The 17,510-nt window shown below is 41.1% G+C and overlaps 1 protein-coding gene across 4 annotated transcripts in view; it reads left to right on the top strand.

Moving 5' to 3' along the window:
• Nucleotides 1–17,510, top strand: part of FOXP1 (forkhead box P1) — a 377,209-nt gene that overhangs the window by 301,098 nt on the left and 58,601 nt on the right. For all 4 annotated transcript variants that reach the window (XM_075834036.1, XM_075834034.1, XM_075834035.1 and 1 more), the window contains 2 exons: nucleotides 1,760–1,913; nucleotides 13,375–13,579. In XM_075834036.1, the coding sequence (XP_075690151.1) occupies nucleotides 1,760–1,913; nucleotides 13,375–13,579 (359 nt within the window). The remainder of the gene's footprint in view (nucleotides 1–1,759; nucleotides 1,914–13,374; nucleotides 13,580–17,510) is intronic.

Raw genomic sequence — 17,510 nt, 5'->3', positions numbered from 1 at the left:
GACCTTACACGTCCAAACATTTGCATGTTCTTTAAGCCAGTGTTTACCTATCCTGAAAACCGGTTAGGTATTCCTTGGAAGACTGCAATAAAAAGGGCCTTCTCGTCTACGGTAAGAATGGGGTAGTTGTAGGGAATCCCCCAGGAGGAGAACTTTTTTGTTTTTCGGAAGTTGGTAAAAAGTTTGGGAATTGCTACCATAAGCTTTGCTGGTCCTTTTCCCCAACAAAAATTCTGTGTGGGTTATCAAGCAGTCTAAATCACTCAACATCTAACACCCACATGGTCCATTTCTTGCCCAGTCATTGGATTGGGGGCAAAAAGTTAGGTTCCATTTTAGTTGCATTTACCCCTGATTTGCTAGCCCATATTCAGAAAGTTATTAAAAGTTTTTGGTACATCTAGTCAGTCTCTGGTATCTGCTCTAGGTACTGTAGGGAACTCTTGAGCCACTGGACTTCTGTTATGTCCAAAATTTCTTTGATGTTAACTTATGACTTTGATGCTTGGCCGCCAGAGATCTAAAATTAATTTTCGCACCAAAAAGCAGGGTCGATGTGTTTTTAACTGGTCTCCCATTTCAAGGGTACAACAAAATTCTGTTTAACACTGGTGTCTGAGATAGGGCATTGTATTCCCTTTACAAGGATCTGCTTAGCCTAAGGCCTTATTCAGACGAACGTGTTAAACGTCTGTGTGACTGCCGTTGAAACAATATAATTCAATGAGGCCGTTCACATGGCCGTTGTTTTAACGGACCGTGAGAAAATAGGATTTTTCCACGCTTCACGCATACCTCCATGGACTGTAGTCTATGGGGGATGCGTGATATCGCATCCCACAGCGCAGATCACGGATGTACCTCGGATGTGAAAAACGCCAGTTTTTCAAGTCCGAGATGCGCAACGCCCGTCTGAATCTAGCCCAAGTCAAAAACTCCTAAACTTTTAACCATAGGTGAAAACCTAAATTCTTAGGAAATCAAGACTACATCCCAATCCGGACTCGCTGTCTTCCGAAGAAAACCTCAAGCAATTTCCAAAGATAATCCGGGTCCCTCCAAGCCCTGGAAGGAAAACGTTGGCCTAAGTCTGTAACTTCAATGAAATCTTGCTTAAAGTCTACTTTGAAGTGCCAGCTCAGTGATGTTCACCGCTTGGTGATTGGTTCTCAGATTGGACGTACTTGTTGTGTTACGGGTATAGAAACGGTTATCATTGTAGTGGTTTTTATCTAATACAACCAACCATGAGATTCCAAAATGATTGCACCCAACCATGACCATATGGGTGTACTCTATTCTCAGTCCCTGTTCAATCACGTGCAAAATTTCCTGTTAAGATTACTAGGTGCATTGAATGATTACTTGTTTAGATTAGTAATCGCTAAATCTATTGCCAGCTTTTTCTTCTAGTTCTTTCCCTAAAAGACGTCCAGTTTAGAGAAAATATCTTCAGCTTTACCGAACCATAATTCCCATAGTTCTATCTTCTCCGTCATCTCTTCCCCAGCTTGGCTGTTGCTGAAGCATGATGGGAACTTCAATTCAATGACAGCTGGGTTGCCAAAGGTCTAGCCCTCTCGGTTGCTTAAAACTGCAGAATAATCTAGATTAGACGCGTCTACACTCTATAGAAGCATAACCTAGATAAACAGAAGCACTTTGAATTGAAAGTCCCCCATTGATCTCAGGATCTCTACAGCAGCGTGCAGAACGCAGACCTCTCACATGTTTAATATTCTGTTTCCTTTTATAACAGCAACAGCAGCAAGTGGCGCCGCAGTTGGCCTTTCAACAACAGCTTCTACAAATGCAGCAGCTGCAGCAGCAGCACCTCTTGACTCTGCAGCGTCAAGGTCTTCTTTCAATCCAACCCGGACAGCCTGCCCTTCCACTGCAATCTCTTGCGCAAGGTTTGTACAACTAAAGAGTTGTTTTTTTTTTGTGTGTTGCTTGACAATCTTTTTGAACAAGCTTGATAGTCTTCTATTATCCTTAAAAAAAAAAAAAAAAAAATTAAAAAAATTTGTAGTTGTGTAGAAGAACTTTACTTTTAGATATACCATTCCATAGATTATAAAACCTAAACTGAGGTCTATATTGAGCAATTCAACTGCCGGTAAGACGGGGCATCGGCTAAAAACTTTATTGTACATGGTTAATCTTTTTAAAAATAAATTATTTCACGCTTTGTGTTGCATGTAAATGGTAATTGATCTGATTGATAAAGGAACATACAAGGCAAAAGATCGGAATCGGGAAGATTTGCACATTCATTTTCTCATTCGACACTGGATTAAATTCGGTGTTCTTAATTTTAAGCTTGCCCTATGCTTGCAATGGCTGTCGGCCAAACCAGCGGATCCTCCTGACTCCACCATAAACATGCATGCTCGGCTGAGCATGCATGGTATTTTTTCAATGAGGAGAAGGGAATAAGCCACTGCCAGACATCCGCTGTCGAGGAGAATCGGTAGACTCCCATACACAGTAGATGGGTTCCACCAGGGTTTGGATGAGTTCTAGGCGTAAAAATTTGGAATGATATCTTAAAGCATACGTGTGGTTTTGTTCAGATAGCACTAGTTTTTACTCAGGTGCTCGGAATAGGGTCCCAACCCAGTTGAAGGTTGAAAGAACTGTATTCGGCACACTCTTGGAATGTTTAACGTAAATTGATTATTTATTTTTTTTATTATTTTTTTTTTAAATTTTATAAATTTTTTAGTAATGCCAGTGGCTACATGTGCAACGTCTCGGTAGTGAAACCTTCGTCGGCACTGAGCCGTTCTGGGGACTGGTTTAGCGATATTGCTGGCTCTGAATTTGTAACAAATTCAGCGCCAGCAATATCGCTAAACGTTGCACATGTAGCCACTGGCATTACGAAATAATTGAAAAAAAACAAAATAAATTTATGTTAAACATTCCAAGAGTGTGCCGAATACAATTCTTTCGAGATCTTAAAGCAATTAAGCCCAAAGGAACAAGTCTACATTGATTACAACCAATCGTTTTGGTCCTATGAACATATCAATAATAGTTGTTGACCGACTGACTTTTTTTTCTTCTTTTTTTTTTTGTCTATGGCCAACTTTAGTCTTCATGTTTCCTTTTTAGCTTGCACCAAAATTTCACTGAAGAATGCATATATCGATTTTAGAGTGGGAAGAATCATTCCAGCTAATTTGATAAATGAAAAACATAGGAGTGTAGAAATCTTAGTTTCCATTGCCAGTTTCAGATATAAAAAAGATCTCTCTAGGCCAGCACTTGCCACAATTCGGGCGAGTTCTCTGGTCAGAGATCTACCAGAAGGTCTTACCTCCTTTTGCAGTCCTCAAAGTGGTGCTTGTCCTGGGTTAAGAATTAATGGGTGTTGGCAGTGGTAGATGCTTTGACCGCTCACCTAGGACACCCACCAGAATTTGGGGTTCACTTAGATTTTTGTTACGCCCCTGTTATTTCCTAAGGTAAACCATAAACCCTCCTCAGTCATGCTTCTTTTTTTTTTTTAATGGTCGATGTACATGAGCAAGGCTTATGATAGTGTGTTTGCATTATTGCATTAATCACAAAATATATAGAAATTCGGAAACCAAAATTTTCTATATTAAATTATTTTTGAAAATCAGGACTTACGGCTCTTTTGTGTAGATTCCTTAGCTATTGCTTTAGCCAAATCGCAGAGAAAAGCTGACCCATGCAGTGTACAGGGACAATGGGTTGAATGAGTTGTGAGTACAATTGGCTAGAAACTGTGACTGATTTGCTCATTTCTATGCGTCAAGTAATAGAGGACACGTGTTAATTATTAAAGCGCTTTTACATCATTCATAAATTTTGGCTTCAGAAACTTTCAGGAACATCTTGGAATGAAGAACGAGGACTTAGATAAGATTGTGAACGTGAGGGAGTTGTCATACTCTGTGATAAGGAAGCTATGGAAAGACTATATTAAACTATTCAAAGCCTAATATGGCTGATACAAAAAGGACTTTATCGTGTTGCAGTCGAAGGGGTCATCTGGCTCGGACAACCTCTCCTTATGTTGTAGGAACTTGGTGCTGAGAGCTCTCCGAAAAGCTAATCGTGTTAATGGCCCAGGGTGCCCATTGTTATAATTGAATTCCCATGCTGTCCACTGTTTGCTTTTGGACGTGACTCTCCGTTTTCTCTAATGAAGAGGGGGTCCAAGCAGGGACCACTTTTTTTTTTTTTTCTTGACCTTTATCCATGAGCATAAATTTTGACTGGCCCAGATCTGTCCGTAAGAGCCCCTTTGACATTATCGGGCAAATGAGCGTTCATATAAATGCTCGTTCCCAGGGCAACGACCATTCGAATGATCAAACGATCCTTCATCGGCTGATTGCCTAGTTTATGCAGCAATAAATATGGTCATTGTTGGCAGCACATCTCCCTCTTTAGACAGGGAGATGTGCTGCCGACATGATGCAAATGCATTGGTAAAAGGGATCATAGTAGCGATCGCTCGACCCCCATACATACATAGCTCCTTGTGAAAGGATCAAACGTGCGCCGATCACCCACCTGTCTCGTTGATCGGCGCTCGTTTACACTGCATATGTCGGGCTGTGTAAGAGGACCCTTAGCTCCAGCACAGTTGTTCAGATGTGATCGTTGCCCCTTTAAGATGTTTCTGCCACCGGTGATGTCTTGAACAAATGGGTCCCCGTACTGATTGCAATTAATAGACGACTTAATAGACATAAGTGATTTCTACTAGTAATGTCTGAATGATGTAAGAAGATACAGAAAGCAGAAAACCCCTTTTTCTCTTCAAATTTTTGTTTTTAATTTTTATGGGTTGCTTACATGTAGAATTTGTTGCGTTGATGTCAATGGCGATATTTATGGCAATAGAAAGAATTTGTTCCTGCGACTTCTTACAAATTACAGCTGTTTGCCAATAAGCCAATAACAGATGTGTCACCGAGGTGGATAATGTGGCTGTAAAATAGCGTTATTGATTTACCTTATTCTGTAATGCATCTATTGATGTATGAACATGCCGGAGCGATCGTTCTACAGAGCACAGCGCTCCACTATATATAAGCCCGCATAATCACCGACACCACCTCGCATTCCTATGTATCTTTTCAGATCTAATTTTTCTACATAATCTGAATGATCAGATGAGGATTTTATTTAAAGCTGCCAAGATTCCTGTAAAATCGTAGAAAATCATTACCCAACGATACTGTTATAATTTAGCTATGTTAAGTAAATATATAAAAAGGTTTCCATCAAAACCGTTTTAAAATTCAATCCTTTTTTTTATTTTTATATATATCTTTTTATAGGGGTAGGAGCTCCTTTTTTCTGCTACAGATCTCCAAATTCCCTGTATAGACATATAGCGTTAAAGAAAATCTGTCACCTCTCCTGACATATCTGTTTTAGGCCCTGTTCACACAGTTTTTGCAGGCAGAAAATTCTGCCTCAAAATTCCGTCTGGTTTGCCACGTTTTTCACCTGCGGCCATTGAGCACCGCGGGCAAAAAAAACCGCTTTTTCTGCCTCCTATTGATGTCCGTAGGAGGTCAGAGACGTAAACGCCCGAAGATAGGGCATGTTTCTTTTTCCCAGTGAGCTGGATTTACCGCTTGCAAGAAAAAATTGCCTCCGCCTCCCATTGAAATCAATGGGAGGCGTTTTTTGGCTCCTTTTCCGACGCGGTTTCCACGGCAAAAAATGTGTCAAAACTCTGTGTGAACAGGGCCTTAGTAAATCCTTCTATTCGGCAGAATATAACAATTCTTGAGCATCTGTTCTTAGAACTCTGTGTTGTGCCGTTCCTCTGTAATTCCTCCTAGAAATGTATAAATAAATTTACAACTGGGTGTTACCATTCCCCAAAGTCCCTACAGTCTCGCTCTGTCAGCACTGATTGGACAATGTCAGACTAGGGACACACCCACAATTGGTAACACCCAGTTGTCAATTTATTCATAAATTTGTAGGAGGAATAATAGAAGAGTGGCAAAAGCTAGAGTATGAAAGGATGATCCGGAATTGTTATTCCACAGGGAATACAAGTATTTATTACTAAAACTGACATGCCGGGAGAGGTGACCACCGATCCTCCTTTAAATTATAAAATTCTGTTTTCAGTCACCACTAGGGGGAGCTCAGAAACTTAATGCATACTGTGCTATTTAGTTAAACTAACACCTCTTGCACACGACCGAGTTCGGACCGTGAAAAACGGTCCCTGTGTGTCGCCCGGCCCGACTGCGGTACAGGTGAATGGGACATCCAGCATCATAGACCTTTTATGATGCTAGGAGTCTCTGCCTCCCCACAGAACTGCTGTTCCGTACTGTATAATTTTGTTCAGTTTGGAACAGCAGCTCCGTGGGCAGGGTATCCTAGCATCATAAAAAGTCTATGATGCCAGGAGTCCCGTTCACCTGTACCGCGGTCAGGCCGGGAAATGCGCCCGACACTCGTGCCATTTTTTTTTTAGCGGCCCAAATGCGGTCGTGTGCAAGAGGTGTAAACTGTATGCCGTGTGCTCCAAAACTCCCCCTAGTGGTGGCTGCAAGCAGCCAGAATGTTTTCCTTTATCTCTAGGTCTCTAGAGCTTAAAATTACATTAACAAAATCACCACCTCATAGGGTTGGCCCTAAAATTTACAGAAGGTTAAAAAGTGGATGTTCCCTTTTGCAATCAAACTATCTATTGTTCTATGTTTTCAGCCATTTCTAGCTACCAGAAGTGAAAATTCCTGCCCCTATGATGACTTTATCTCCCATATCTCCAGTTCGGAAACCATGACACGAGCAGCTGGATTTTTATAAGACACGTGGGGTGCGTTCTAGGAAAATCAGGGAATTTGATTGCTAGTTCCTTCTCAAATTAGGGTCAGCGATCTCGTCTACACAGATAGTCTTAGGCCAGCGAGAATAATGTGAAACTGATGTCATTACGAGCGTTAAATCAACTTTCTGCTTGTTTGAACATGGTCACCTGGGTACGGAAACACAAGGACAAAGAGAGGTTGACTTTGTTTGTCTAGCAGCCGGTGATACTTAGGTTTGCGAAATTGAGTTCTGCGAGGAGTAATCCGTCACCTGTCCCCATAACATACATTTTTTAAACTGAAGACCGCATTTTCCTCTATAATGAAGAGAACTGAACTGTCCTGAAAACACATCGCGACGGAAAAAACGGTGACTAATATTTAATAAAATGTCAAAAAAATGTCTGCGGCTAGGAGTCATGTATCCGCTGCGGAAGAACGTTAAATTCACTCCTGCTAAATTCTCTGTGGTGATTAACCGTTTTTTACAGATCAATCAACCTCCCTTCTCCCGTCACTTTCCTGTTGCGTCCGCCATTTTATTATTTTGTGATCGGTATCAGTATTGACAAGCGCAGTGTATACACGTCTCCTTCCATTCCACATTTCCTGTTACATTTTACATTGCCATTCTTGTCTAATATGTCCCGGTCGACAACAATACTCCGATTCAATTTGATCAGGGTTGTATTGCAAGATGGAGTTGAAATCTTTGCTACCTGAATGGAAAATTTTTGAATCTTTTTTTTTTTTTTTTCTAATATATATTGCCTTCTCTGAAATTACGATCCGGAAGCTTTTAGAAATCTCCCTGACATCAACTCCCACAGGATGGGAGGGGGGAGAACTATCATCCTGCGAGTGGCTGAATTTACAGCCTGCACATTAATTTGCGAATTAATTAATTAGCCGATGAATTTTAGGGGCTTTGTGCCTGAAACACTTGAGAGGCATTACTAGCATGGAAGGAATATTACAATTTCATATTGCAAAGGAGTGCTTCCCTAATTAATAGATGCATTTCCTTAAATACCGGTGCAAAATAGGCTCGACTTGCCTGACGCGTTTTAATACAAACACACCGAGAGACTCCAACGTATTAGCATCAGAGGACAATTTGATGCGCCATTGTTTTAATGCAGAATCGGGGGAGTAAGGGTCAGCTCTGTTCTGAGGTAATTGTTAGTGTGTAGACAGTGCTGTCAAGTACGACTGCTAAAAATATATCCTACACTGTCACTTTGCAAGGTGCTGGAAAATAATAGCCTACACTCAACAAAAACGGGACACGGGGTTGAGCTGTAACCTTTTTTTCTTTTTTCTTCCCTCTTTGTTTAATTTGTCCCTTGGGTTTAATTTTAAAGGACATGTGATAATTGAATATGTCTAATAGCTAAATACTCATTTGGTACCAAATCTATCAAAATATAATTGCCATTTTTTTTAAAAATGTGTTCGCGATGAGTCACGAAAAGTAGGGGGGGGGGGTACCAAAACTGGCTCCGGAGCCAAATGATGTATACAGTATATATAAAATTATATCACGTAATGTATTAATACGCGTCTCTTTTTTGCCATTCTTGTGAATTGCTAAGAATTTATGAGGCTGTATAAATATTTTTTAAACATTTTTCCGTTTGTGAGGACCTACTGTTTTTGTTAATGCAGCTTTCCAAAGGCGGGGAAGGTTATTGGTCTGTCGTGCAATAATTTACTCCTCTTTGATATGCAAAATATCCACGGTGAATAAGGAAAAAAAAAATTCTATCAGCCTCATTTCACACTTCTTAGCCACTTACATTCTCTAGAGTCTATTGCCTCATTAGACCACTGCTCTTCGAAGCCAGTATAATTAAAATCTTTAACAGTTTAGAGAAGTAAAGATGTTTGGCTGATCACGTTGAGATGATTATCTGTCTATTGTATTCTAAATGAAGAAAAAAAATTAAATTTAAAACCCCAGTATTTTTTTATGTGTTCCGAATCAATAAAACCTCAGCTGCCTCCTTTATTTTTAATGTAGCGTCTTGAAAGGGCCGTGATTTAAATTCTTGTAACGTATAGTTAGCATTTGCTAATAAAAGACGAAGCCTCGTCTCCACAATTAAAGGTATAGTCTTAAGAAGAGAACAATTCAACCATGAAATCTGGAGCATAGAATTAAAATATATCTTTTATGGGGAGAGGCAAAACTTCTGGGCCCCAATGCAAAATCTGTAACCGGGCCCCTGACCGACTGTGCTATTTATAATACTGGTGTATTCTTACCTTGAAGAGGGGATTTTGAGTATCTATCTATCTATCTATCTATCTATCTATCTATCTATCTATCTATCTATCTATCTATCTATCTATCCTCAGGATTGGCCTTCAATATCAGATTGGTGGGAATCCGACTACCGGCACCCCCACGATCTCCCTGCTGATCGTTCTTTACCAGGTACAGCGCCATACAGTTGTTTGTGGCTATGCCTGGTATTGCAGCTTAGTCCCATTTACCTGAACAGGACTGAGCTGCAGTACCAGGCACCGCTTCTACAAAATGTATGGCGCTGTGCCTGGTAAACGGTGCTAACAAGAGCGGCGCGGCCCTTTCACTCAACTGATAGGTGAGCGTGCCGCGAGTCGGACCCTTACCGATTTGAAATTGATGGCCTATCCTAAGGATAAGCCATCAACCTCAAAGTCCCAGGAAACCCCTTTGACATCTGCACTGTCTTAGGCTATGTGCACACTGCATTTTTGTTTTTTTCCAGCGGAATTTCTGCTTCAAAATTCCGTTTGGAAGTTTGAGGCAGATTTTCCTCTCCCTGCACGCTGATTTTCGGGCGTTTTTTGTGGCGTTTTTCACCCACGGCCATTGAGCGCCGCAGGCATAAAACGCAGCGAAATAAGCTTTCTCTGCCTCCCATTGAAGTCAATGGGAGGTCAGAGGCATGAACGGCCGAAGATAGGGCATGTCGCTTCTTTCTCCCGCTAAATCAATGGGAGGCATTTTAGGGCCGTTTTTGACTAGTTTTGCGGTGCGGTTTCCGCGTCAGTCCATCCCATTTACTACTTAGAAACCGCAGCAGTCCCTTCCTTCATTTGTTCACTCTTTTATTTCTTTTTACTTCTTTATGGAGTTATAAATCTGCATAATCCTAGTATATAATCATTGTTTTTTCAAATAAAATATAAAATGCCATAATTTTTGCCCCCTTCCTGAAAAAACAAACAAAAACAACAATGTAACGCAACGTACAGTTAAAGGGAAATAACAAAATTTTGTGCATTGTTCAAAAATGTTTTAATCACGCCCGACACACCAGTAATAATTATTCCGTGTGTTGATCGCTTGCTGTGCAATGACAATATTTGTACTACAAATTTGCGAACCCCCCCCCCCTTAAAGAGGATTTTTAGATTTCTGTCTCCGATCTCATTAGCATTGATCTGAGCCTTGACAATAATAATGGGGTGAGTTTTAGAGAAAGTTCTGTGTTTTTTTTTTTTTCCGCAGACACATCCATCAATTAAGCGAGCAGTACTAGAAACCAAAATTAATGAGAGAGATAGGTGTGTTAATGAAATAATCATAGTGTAATCAATTTGACTGTTAAAAGTGAAAAGCGTTTCAAGGAGACAATACGAATTCATAATTTATGTCTGCGTGCGATTAATAAAAAATGTATTTCATAACAAAGCTATTTGTCTTCATTTAAAGCGCGAGCGCACAAAAAAAATGTGTCTTTCATTAAGACGTTGTGTTGTCACAATATTCTGCTTTTCACTGTTCCTTTTAATAATTTGAAGGGATCTTGCTCGGGGGCGTAGCTATAGGGGGTACTGAGGTAGCAGTCGCATCGGGCCCTGGTGCCTAAGGGGGACTAAAGGTTCCTCGGCCACGTAAGACACCATCTCGTATTATAAATGGCAGATGGGGGGCCCTGTTAGAGATTTTGGATTGGGGCCCAAGAGCTTCGAGTTACGCCTCTGATGGGATCCAAATCTGCACAGAAAGGCACCCACTGCTTAAGCACGCAATGGATATGGGAATACCAATGAGCATAAGAGGGCGATAGCAGTCCAACCCTTAAAATTATTGTTTCACTGGGAGGAGGAGCAATGGGGCTTTCAATGTCATGTAAGGGACCCAATAGGCTTTTTTTCGGGGCTTTGGTATTTTGACGTGAACCCTTCCGATGGAAACTGTGAACGCTGGTGTTCGTGAGCCTTAATGGAAGTTACTGTATCAAAATTGATGCATAACGGGATAGTTAAAGGCACGTTACAGTAAAAACTGATACACCGCATTATGCCTAGTGCAGGGCCTCAGGGGGCGGAGCGTGACTAAAGATTCAAAGATCACCAAAGATTGACGTTTTGCACCGCCCTTTAAGGCCCAACACCAGGTAGAGCACTGACCTTTTTCAAATTATTATTTTTTCCTGGAGTGTTCCTTCAAGTATCCCCTAAAGTATGTGCTCCTATTCTTATATTCTACATGACGTTATTAAAGGCTATAAAGAGGATCAAATTCTGAAACGGCTAAGAGGAATTTTGGTCCATCTCAAATCTTCGTTTCCATCTAGAAATTTTTCTCGCATTATTGGGACATTTATAGGGTGTTGCAGTTATATTGGCCCCAATATTGTTGCTACACTGGTTAGATAGTAATGTTTTTTTGTTTATAACCATTCTCTGCATTAAAACTTGCATACTCTTAGGCCTCATGCACACGACCGTAGTGTTTTTCTGGTCCGCAAATTCTCTGACTGTGGCCCGTATTTTGCGGATGAAATGTCCTCCGTAGTGCATCCGTGTGTCATCCGCAAAATGCGGATAATATAAAAAAAAGTGCAAGGAACACTTCCTATTGTCTCTTAGGAACGCTTCCGCAAATTACGGATGTCACACGGTGGTGTATCCGCAGTTTCCCTGGACCCATTGACTTCTGTGGGCAAGTTCGTAGCGAATTTGCGGGCTGTAAGAAGCCATGTCCTTAGTTTCTGCGGCTCATATTTGTGGTCCTGGAAGGAACCATGGTCGTGTCCATAGCAATGAATGGGTCCGCAATTCACCCGCAGAAACACATTTGTGCGCGTGAGGCCTTAGATGACAATAGTTGTTAGAAATAAGTCATCCATTTAATTCTTCCTAGTACTTTAAAAAAAATAGTTTTCCATTAGTTTATTACTGTGTGTAGATATCATTGCCTTGTAGAGCCCCTCCGCTCCAGTGTTGGCATGACAACACTTCCTGTCATGACCTGGTGGTTCATGCTTGTTAGGAGGCGGACACTTCCTGTCATATGATTTGGTGATTTCTGCTAGTCAGCAGTTACACATTGATGTGCATGGAGGTTTGAATCCATGTAATTTCTCAATGGCAACACTGAACTACTAAAGCACATGACCAGAAGTGTTTTCATGGGGACACTTAATATACAGGAATGTTTAAATCAACGGTCAAAGATATTTTATTTTTTGTCTTTGTTCTAAAAGGTTTTCAGGGTTATGGATTAAATTCTATAATGGAAATGTAATTCAGAAGGAAGTTCACCTGAATTAATTTTCCATCCTGTGGCTTTCCAGCTGTTTTTTGTGGCTGACAGGGCTCTCTGGGAGTTGTAGTTTCATAACAGCTGAAGAGCCATAGGTTGGAGACCACTGATCTAGATTAAAGTGGACCACCTCTTAAAGGTGTTGTCCGGTTTATGAAAACCCATTGTCATACACCCTATTAGAGAATTCTGAGTTAATAGGGGGGGGGGGGTGTCCCCTGTTCAGGATCCCAATCTATTTGCCAGAGTGGAGAGCGGTTAAAAAGTGTCTCTGGCTCCGGAGATCCTGTCCACAGACCCAGACAACACATTGGCATGAATGAACACTGTGTGTAATGCTTAATTTCCCCTGCGGTGGTGCTGCAGGGAAATGAAACACTGCCAGGCTTCTCCACAGATAACAGCTGATCGCTGAGGGTCCCAGTAGGGGAACACGGTGATCAGCTTATTGTCAAGGGACATTTCTAACCAGTAGGGATTGTCCAAAGCGGACCACCAATATGAAATGATTTGTGGCTCCGTTAGTAGATACCACTGGGATAGCAGGGGTTAATAAATAAATCCAGTATCCAAGCTTAGCTCCTGTTGTATCCAATGAGGGTGGAAGCGAATTCATTAGATGCAAAATCTGATCGAATGTCGGGGCTTACCGTTCACTGCGTAGCTTTCCATTACACACTCCAAACCCGGATACTTGTGTCGTGTAACTCCTGGGAACAATTTCATTAAAACAAAGATAATTTGTATGTTGATGAGGATTCTCTGTCAGATACAACAGGGTCCTCAATGCAATTTTTTTTCTTCCTCTCCTTTAAGATTAATAATCTTCTTTTAGTTAAGCAAATACCATAGCAGAAAAGAATGAATTGTTGCATTTCATTATCCTTTGTAGGGGGGAAATGGCTCGGGCTTTGTTTACTGACTCTTTGATTTAATTACTGTTTGAGGAGGACTGAATTAGCTGTTAATTGATTTAATTATCCAATTTGTTTGTTTCAGGCATGATTCCAACAGAGCTCCAGCAGCTCTGGAAAGAAGTGACGAGCTCGCACACCGCGGACGATGCCGGTTGTAACAACCACAGCACTTTGGACCTGTCCACGACGTGCGTCTCTTCGGTGGTAACGCCCAAGACCTCCCTGCTCCTCAACCATCAGGGCTCTACAAATGGTCAGGTGGCGGTCCTCACTCCGAAAAGAGAGATGTAAGTGACTGTAACAGGTGTGTTTGGGCACTTGATGTCTTCTGCTTTGCTTGTCCTTGCCGAGGTTGTTCTAAAATGTGGTGGAGGTTCATTGAGCTACTCTCATCCCTTTATTGATTGAGCTGGATCTACGTTAATCCTGTGGTGACTTCATTTGCTCAGTTTAGGAACTCCAGTCGAATTTGTGACCCAGAGGATGAATGTAAATTTTATCAATAATCAATTTCTGTTGCCTTTGAGTATGAAGGGTTCTAAGACAGACACTCGTAGGTTCTTCATACAAGATAATGGGAGGTCAGGTTGGACGAGATGTGGCTGCTCTTTACCTTTTTTGAGAAGCTACATGCCCGCTGTCATCTGAATAACTTCTCAAGACAACCCAATTGGAACTGTTGGTGGTCATCATCTTCCTGCTGTGTTTCCCAACATTTACAGTGGTGATGATGAGAGTGATCATAATCAAGCATGGTTGCTTTTTGTTTTGGCTAGAAATACTTCAGTAGGTGAGAACAGATGGTCTGAAGATAGCTCACATATGCGATAATTCTTTTCCCATAGGATCTCCATCCATTTTCGATGGAAATCGGAGATACTCACACCATACAAAGCTTAAAAAATTCCAACATAATGGTCACTGCTGCGATCTACCGAACAGAATCTTTATTATATTCATGCCAATATCCTTTCATGACCAACAGCCCGATCCTTTTTTTGATGACCAAAAATCAATGCTTATCGACTGTTTTTGAATGGATGGTCTTCTATTGATGACTTTGCCCATTTGAGATTTCTTGAATATCCTTGTATATTTGTTCAAATGGCTTCGTCACATACAGAATAAGTTCCTGTGTTGGTTTGCCATCTCCTATGTATCTGTCTACGATATCTATTATACTTTAAAAGTGGTCTATATGTGGCTCTTCAGCTGTTACACAGACTACAACTCCCAGCATGTGACCGCCAGGAAAGCCATATATTGTAGCAAGATAACTAAGGTTTGCATGACTGTTTTTCATGCAAGTCCTAAGAAAGTTAAACGCTCGATCATCTGCTGGTCGTATAGTTTTAAAAAAGTTAAATATTATCGTTGTCGGCAGCACATCTTGGTGTGTAAACAGGGAGACGCGCTGCCGACATGATGATAATGTATGGGGACGAGTGATCGGAGTAACGACCACTCGCCCCATCCATAGCTCCGTGTGACAGGAGCAAACGAGCGCCGATCAACGATGTCTCGTTGATCGGCGCTCGTTGCAACGGCCAGAATTGGCCGGTGTAATAGGGCCTTTAGGTAACTTGTTTATAAGAAGTTTCGATAAGTGATGTATTGTTGCTTAGGGTATGTTCACACGCTAAACAAAAAACAGCTGTAAAATACCGAGCTGTTTTCAAGCGTTTTTTGATGCGTTTTTTTGTGTGGCCGTGTTTGGAGCTGTTTATCTATTGACCCAATGAAAAACAGCTCAAAAAATGTTATGCGTTTGCACTTCTTTTTACGGGGCGTCTTTTTACGTGACGTTTTTTCAAACGGCCGCGTAAAAAAATGCTCTGTCGGAATGAAACGCCGTTTTTCTCATTGAAATCAATGGGCAGATGTTTGGAGGCATTCAGCGTCCGTATTTTAAGCCGGTTTTTCAGGGCATTTATGGCTTGAAAAATGGCTGAAAATAATCTGTGTAAACATACCCTTATAGTACTAATGTAATAAAGCACTGTAAGCTCTGTGTGGGCCACCATATAAAATCGGAAGCATACAGAGGTACAGTAAAGTCCTATGTACTCCTATGGGGGCTGTACTAAGGCTCCGTACAACTTGGAGGTTGTTTGGAGCTGTAATGTGGCCAAGTGCATGAGGCCTTTACAAGAGTGGAAAATGACAGTGCAACTCCAAAAGGTTAAGTAACCGCTTAAACTCTGCTACATCTGTATATCCACTAATAGATAGAACAGTGTATGTGCATCACTTGCACATTATATACTATTGTTTAGTCGCTTAAAGCCCAAGTATGAAGACGTATTAACTTACCAGTCTTGTCCCTTAGTAGAATAAAATTTCACTATAAAGACCTTGTCCTATTATTTCACAAGATACATTATCCTTATACCTGATCCAGTCACCGTGATACATTTTCACATCCTGCACATGTTAAAATAATCCCGCAGAAAAGTTATTTTTAAGGTCGGGTTCCCATTTTCGGCACTTAATAAATCCATAATTTTTAATACGGCCGTTGTTAGCGCGGTGCTACTGAGAGAAATGTTGGCTGTCTACTTGTACAAATGTGGCACCTGGCTTCTGTTTAAATCAGTCACACAATAGGAGCAATTATTTCATTTCCCCAGCGCAGAGGTCACAGCCATAGGATGTATTTTTAGGCATACAGGATTTACAGTAAAGTGTGCGAGCACCAGCGCTGAACAGGGGTTGGCCCTCTGTGACAGTCCATCTGGAGCCTGACCTGCCGCAGTAAAACAACTATTCCAAATCTGTAACGTCATTTCTATTCTCTACTATTCTAGTCAGCAGTTTGAACAATAAGCACATATGTAATGATCCATGTGAGTTCTTGTTCATACGACTTGGAATTAAAGAGGACCTGTCGCCTTTCCTGACATGGCTGTTTTAGGAAATACTTGCATTCCCCATCAAACATCCATTCTAAATCATCCTTTTAAAAAAAAAAAAAAAAAAAATCTGAGTTATGTTCCTCTGTTGTTCCTCCTGGAAATGTATGCATAAATTGATAACTGGGGTTACTACTTCCCTTGTCAATGGGGTGTGTCCCTACATGCTCCAACACTGTCCAATCAGTGCTGATTGTGTCAGGCTATGTAGGGATATACCCTACAGACAAGAGAAATGGTAAGGCCCAGTTGTCAATTCCTTCATACATATTCTAGAGGAATAACAGAGGAACAGCACAATGCAGAGTTGTAAGAAAAGATGCTACGTCATTGTTATTTCATGGGAAATATAAGTATTTACTCAAACAGACCTCTCAGGAGAACGGGCAACTACTCTTTATTTGGCTCCAACATCTTCTCTACAGTGGCGTATAGTGAAAAGTCTTCACACAAGAAGGTCCCTGTTGCCAGTGGCGTTCACAATCTAGCGTTCCTGTATCCATAGACAAGTTGTGGACAAGCTACATAGAAAGCAGGTTGAATCCTCCTATCCTTGGAATGAGGGAAATTACAATATAAATTCCATGCAGGTGCTGACCTAGTTGGGCTCAAAACCATGGCCACAGAATAGATTAGTAATAGTCGTAGCTATTTACCTATTCAAAACTTTCCATCTAGTGGTTAGTGGGCAAGGCCAGTCCGAGAGTACTTTCTGGTGTGATGAGCTGCGTTGGCTCTTGGCTGGAGTCTATACAATTTTTGGTTGGGATCTTCATGTTGTGGATAGAAGTACTTACAATATGGTCTTTTTGGTGTTGTGAAAACCTAGTCATGAAGCCAAAGTAGTCCGTGTATCTACCAAGCTTTCATTCAAGCTGATCAACGTGAGATGTTGGCCGAACTGTCATTTGGACCATGGTTCTCTTTTACTAGGCTACAAGGGTATATTGTTCAAATGGTGGGAGTAGGGTTAAGCTGCTGCTTTTTGATATCTCTGGTGATACTTCTCTCAAAGAAACCAATGGCATCGAAATTCTACATGTCCGATTCCGGTAGACGACCAGGGATGGCCTGCTGCTCATCATAGACATATGGTTCGTGACAGATTCTATTAAATATTCATATTTAACATCCATATTTTTGGGATCCATCAACAAAATTCTGTTTCAACTGTACTTGACACACTGACTTACTTTATATTTACTAAGCCTGGTTGATTATATATATTTTTTTTTTATTGAACTCAATGGTGATGGAAACAATGCTAAAGGTTTTCGTTAGTCACCGTTGTGACAGGGTTCCGTCG

Source organism: Rhinoderma darwinii, chromosome 7 (genome assembly GCF_050947455.1).
Source record: "Rhinoderma darwinii isolate aRhiDar2 chromosome 7, aRhiDar2.hap1, whole genome shotgun sequence".
Taxonomy (NCBI): domain Eukaryota; kingdom Metazoa; phylum Chordata; class Amphibia; order Anura; family Rhinodermatidae; genus Rhinoderma; species Rhinoderma darwinii.
This window is presented reverse-complemented; position numbering and strand designations above follow the sequence as displayed.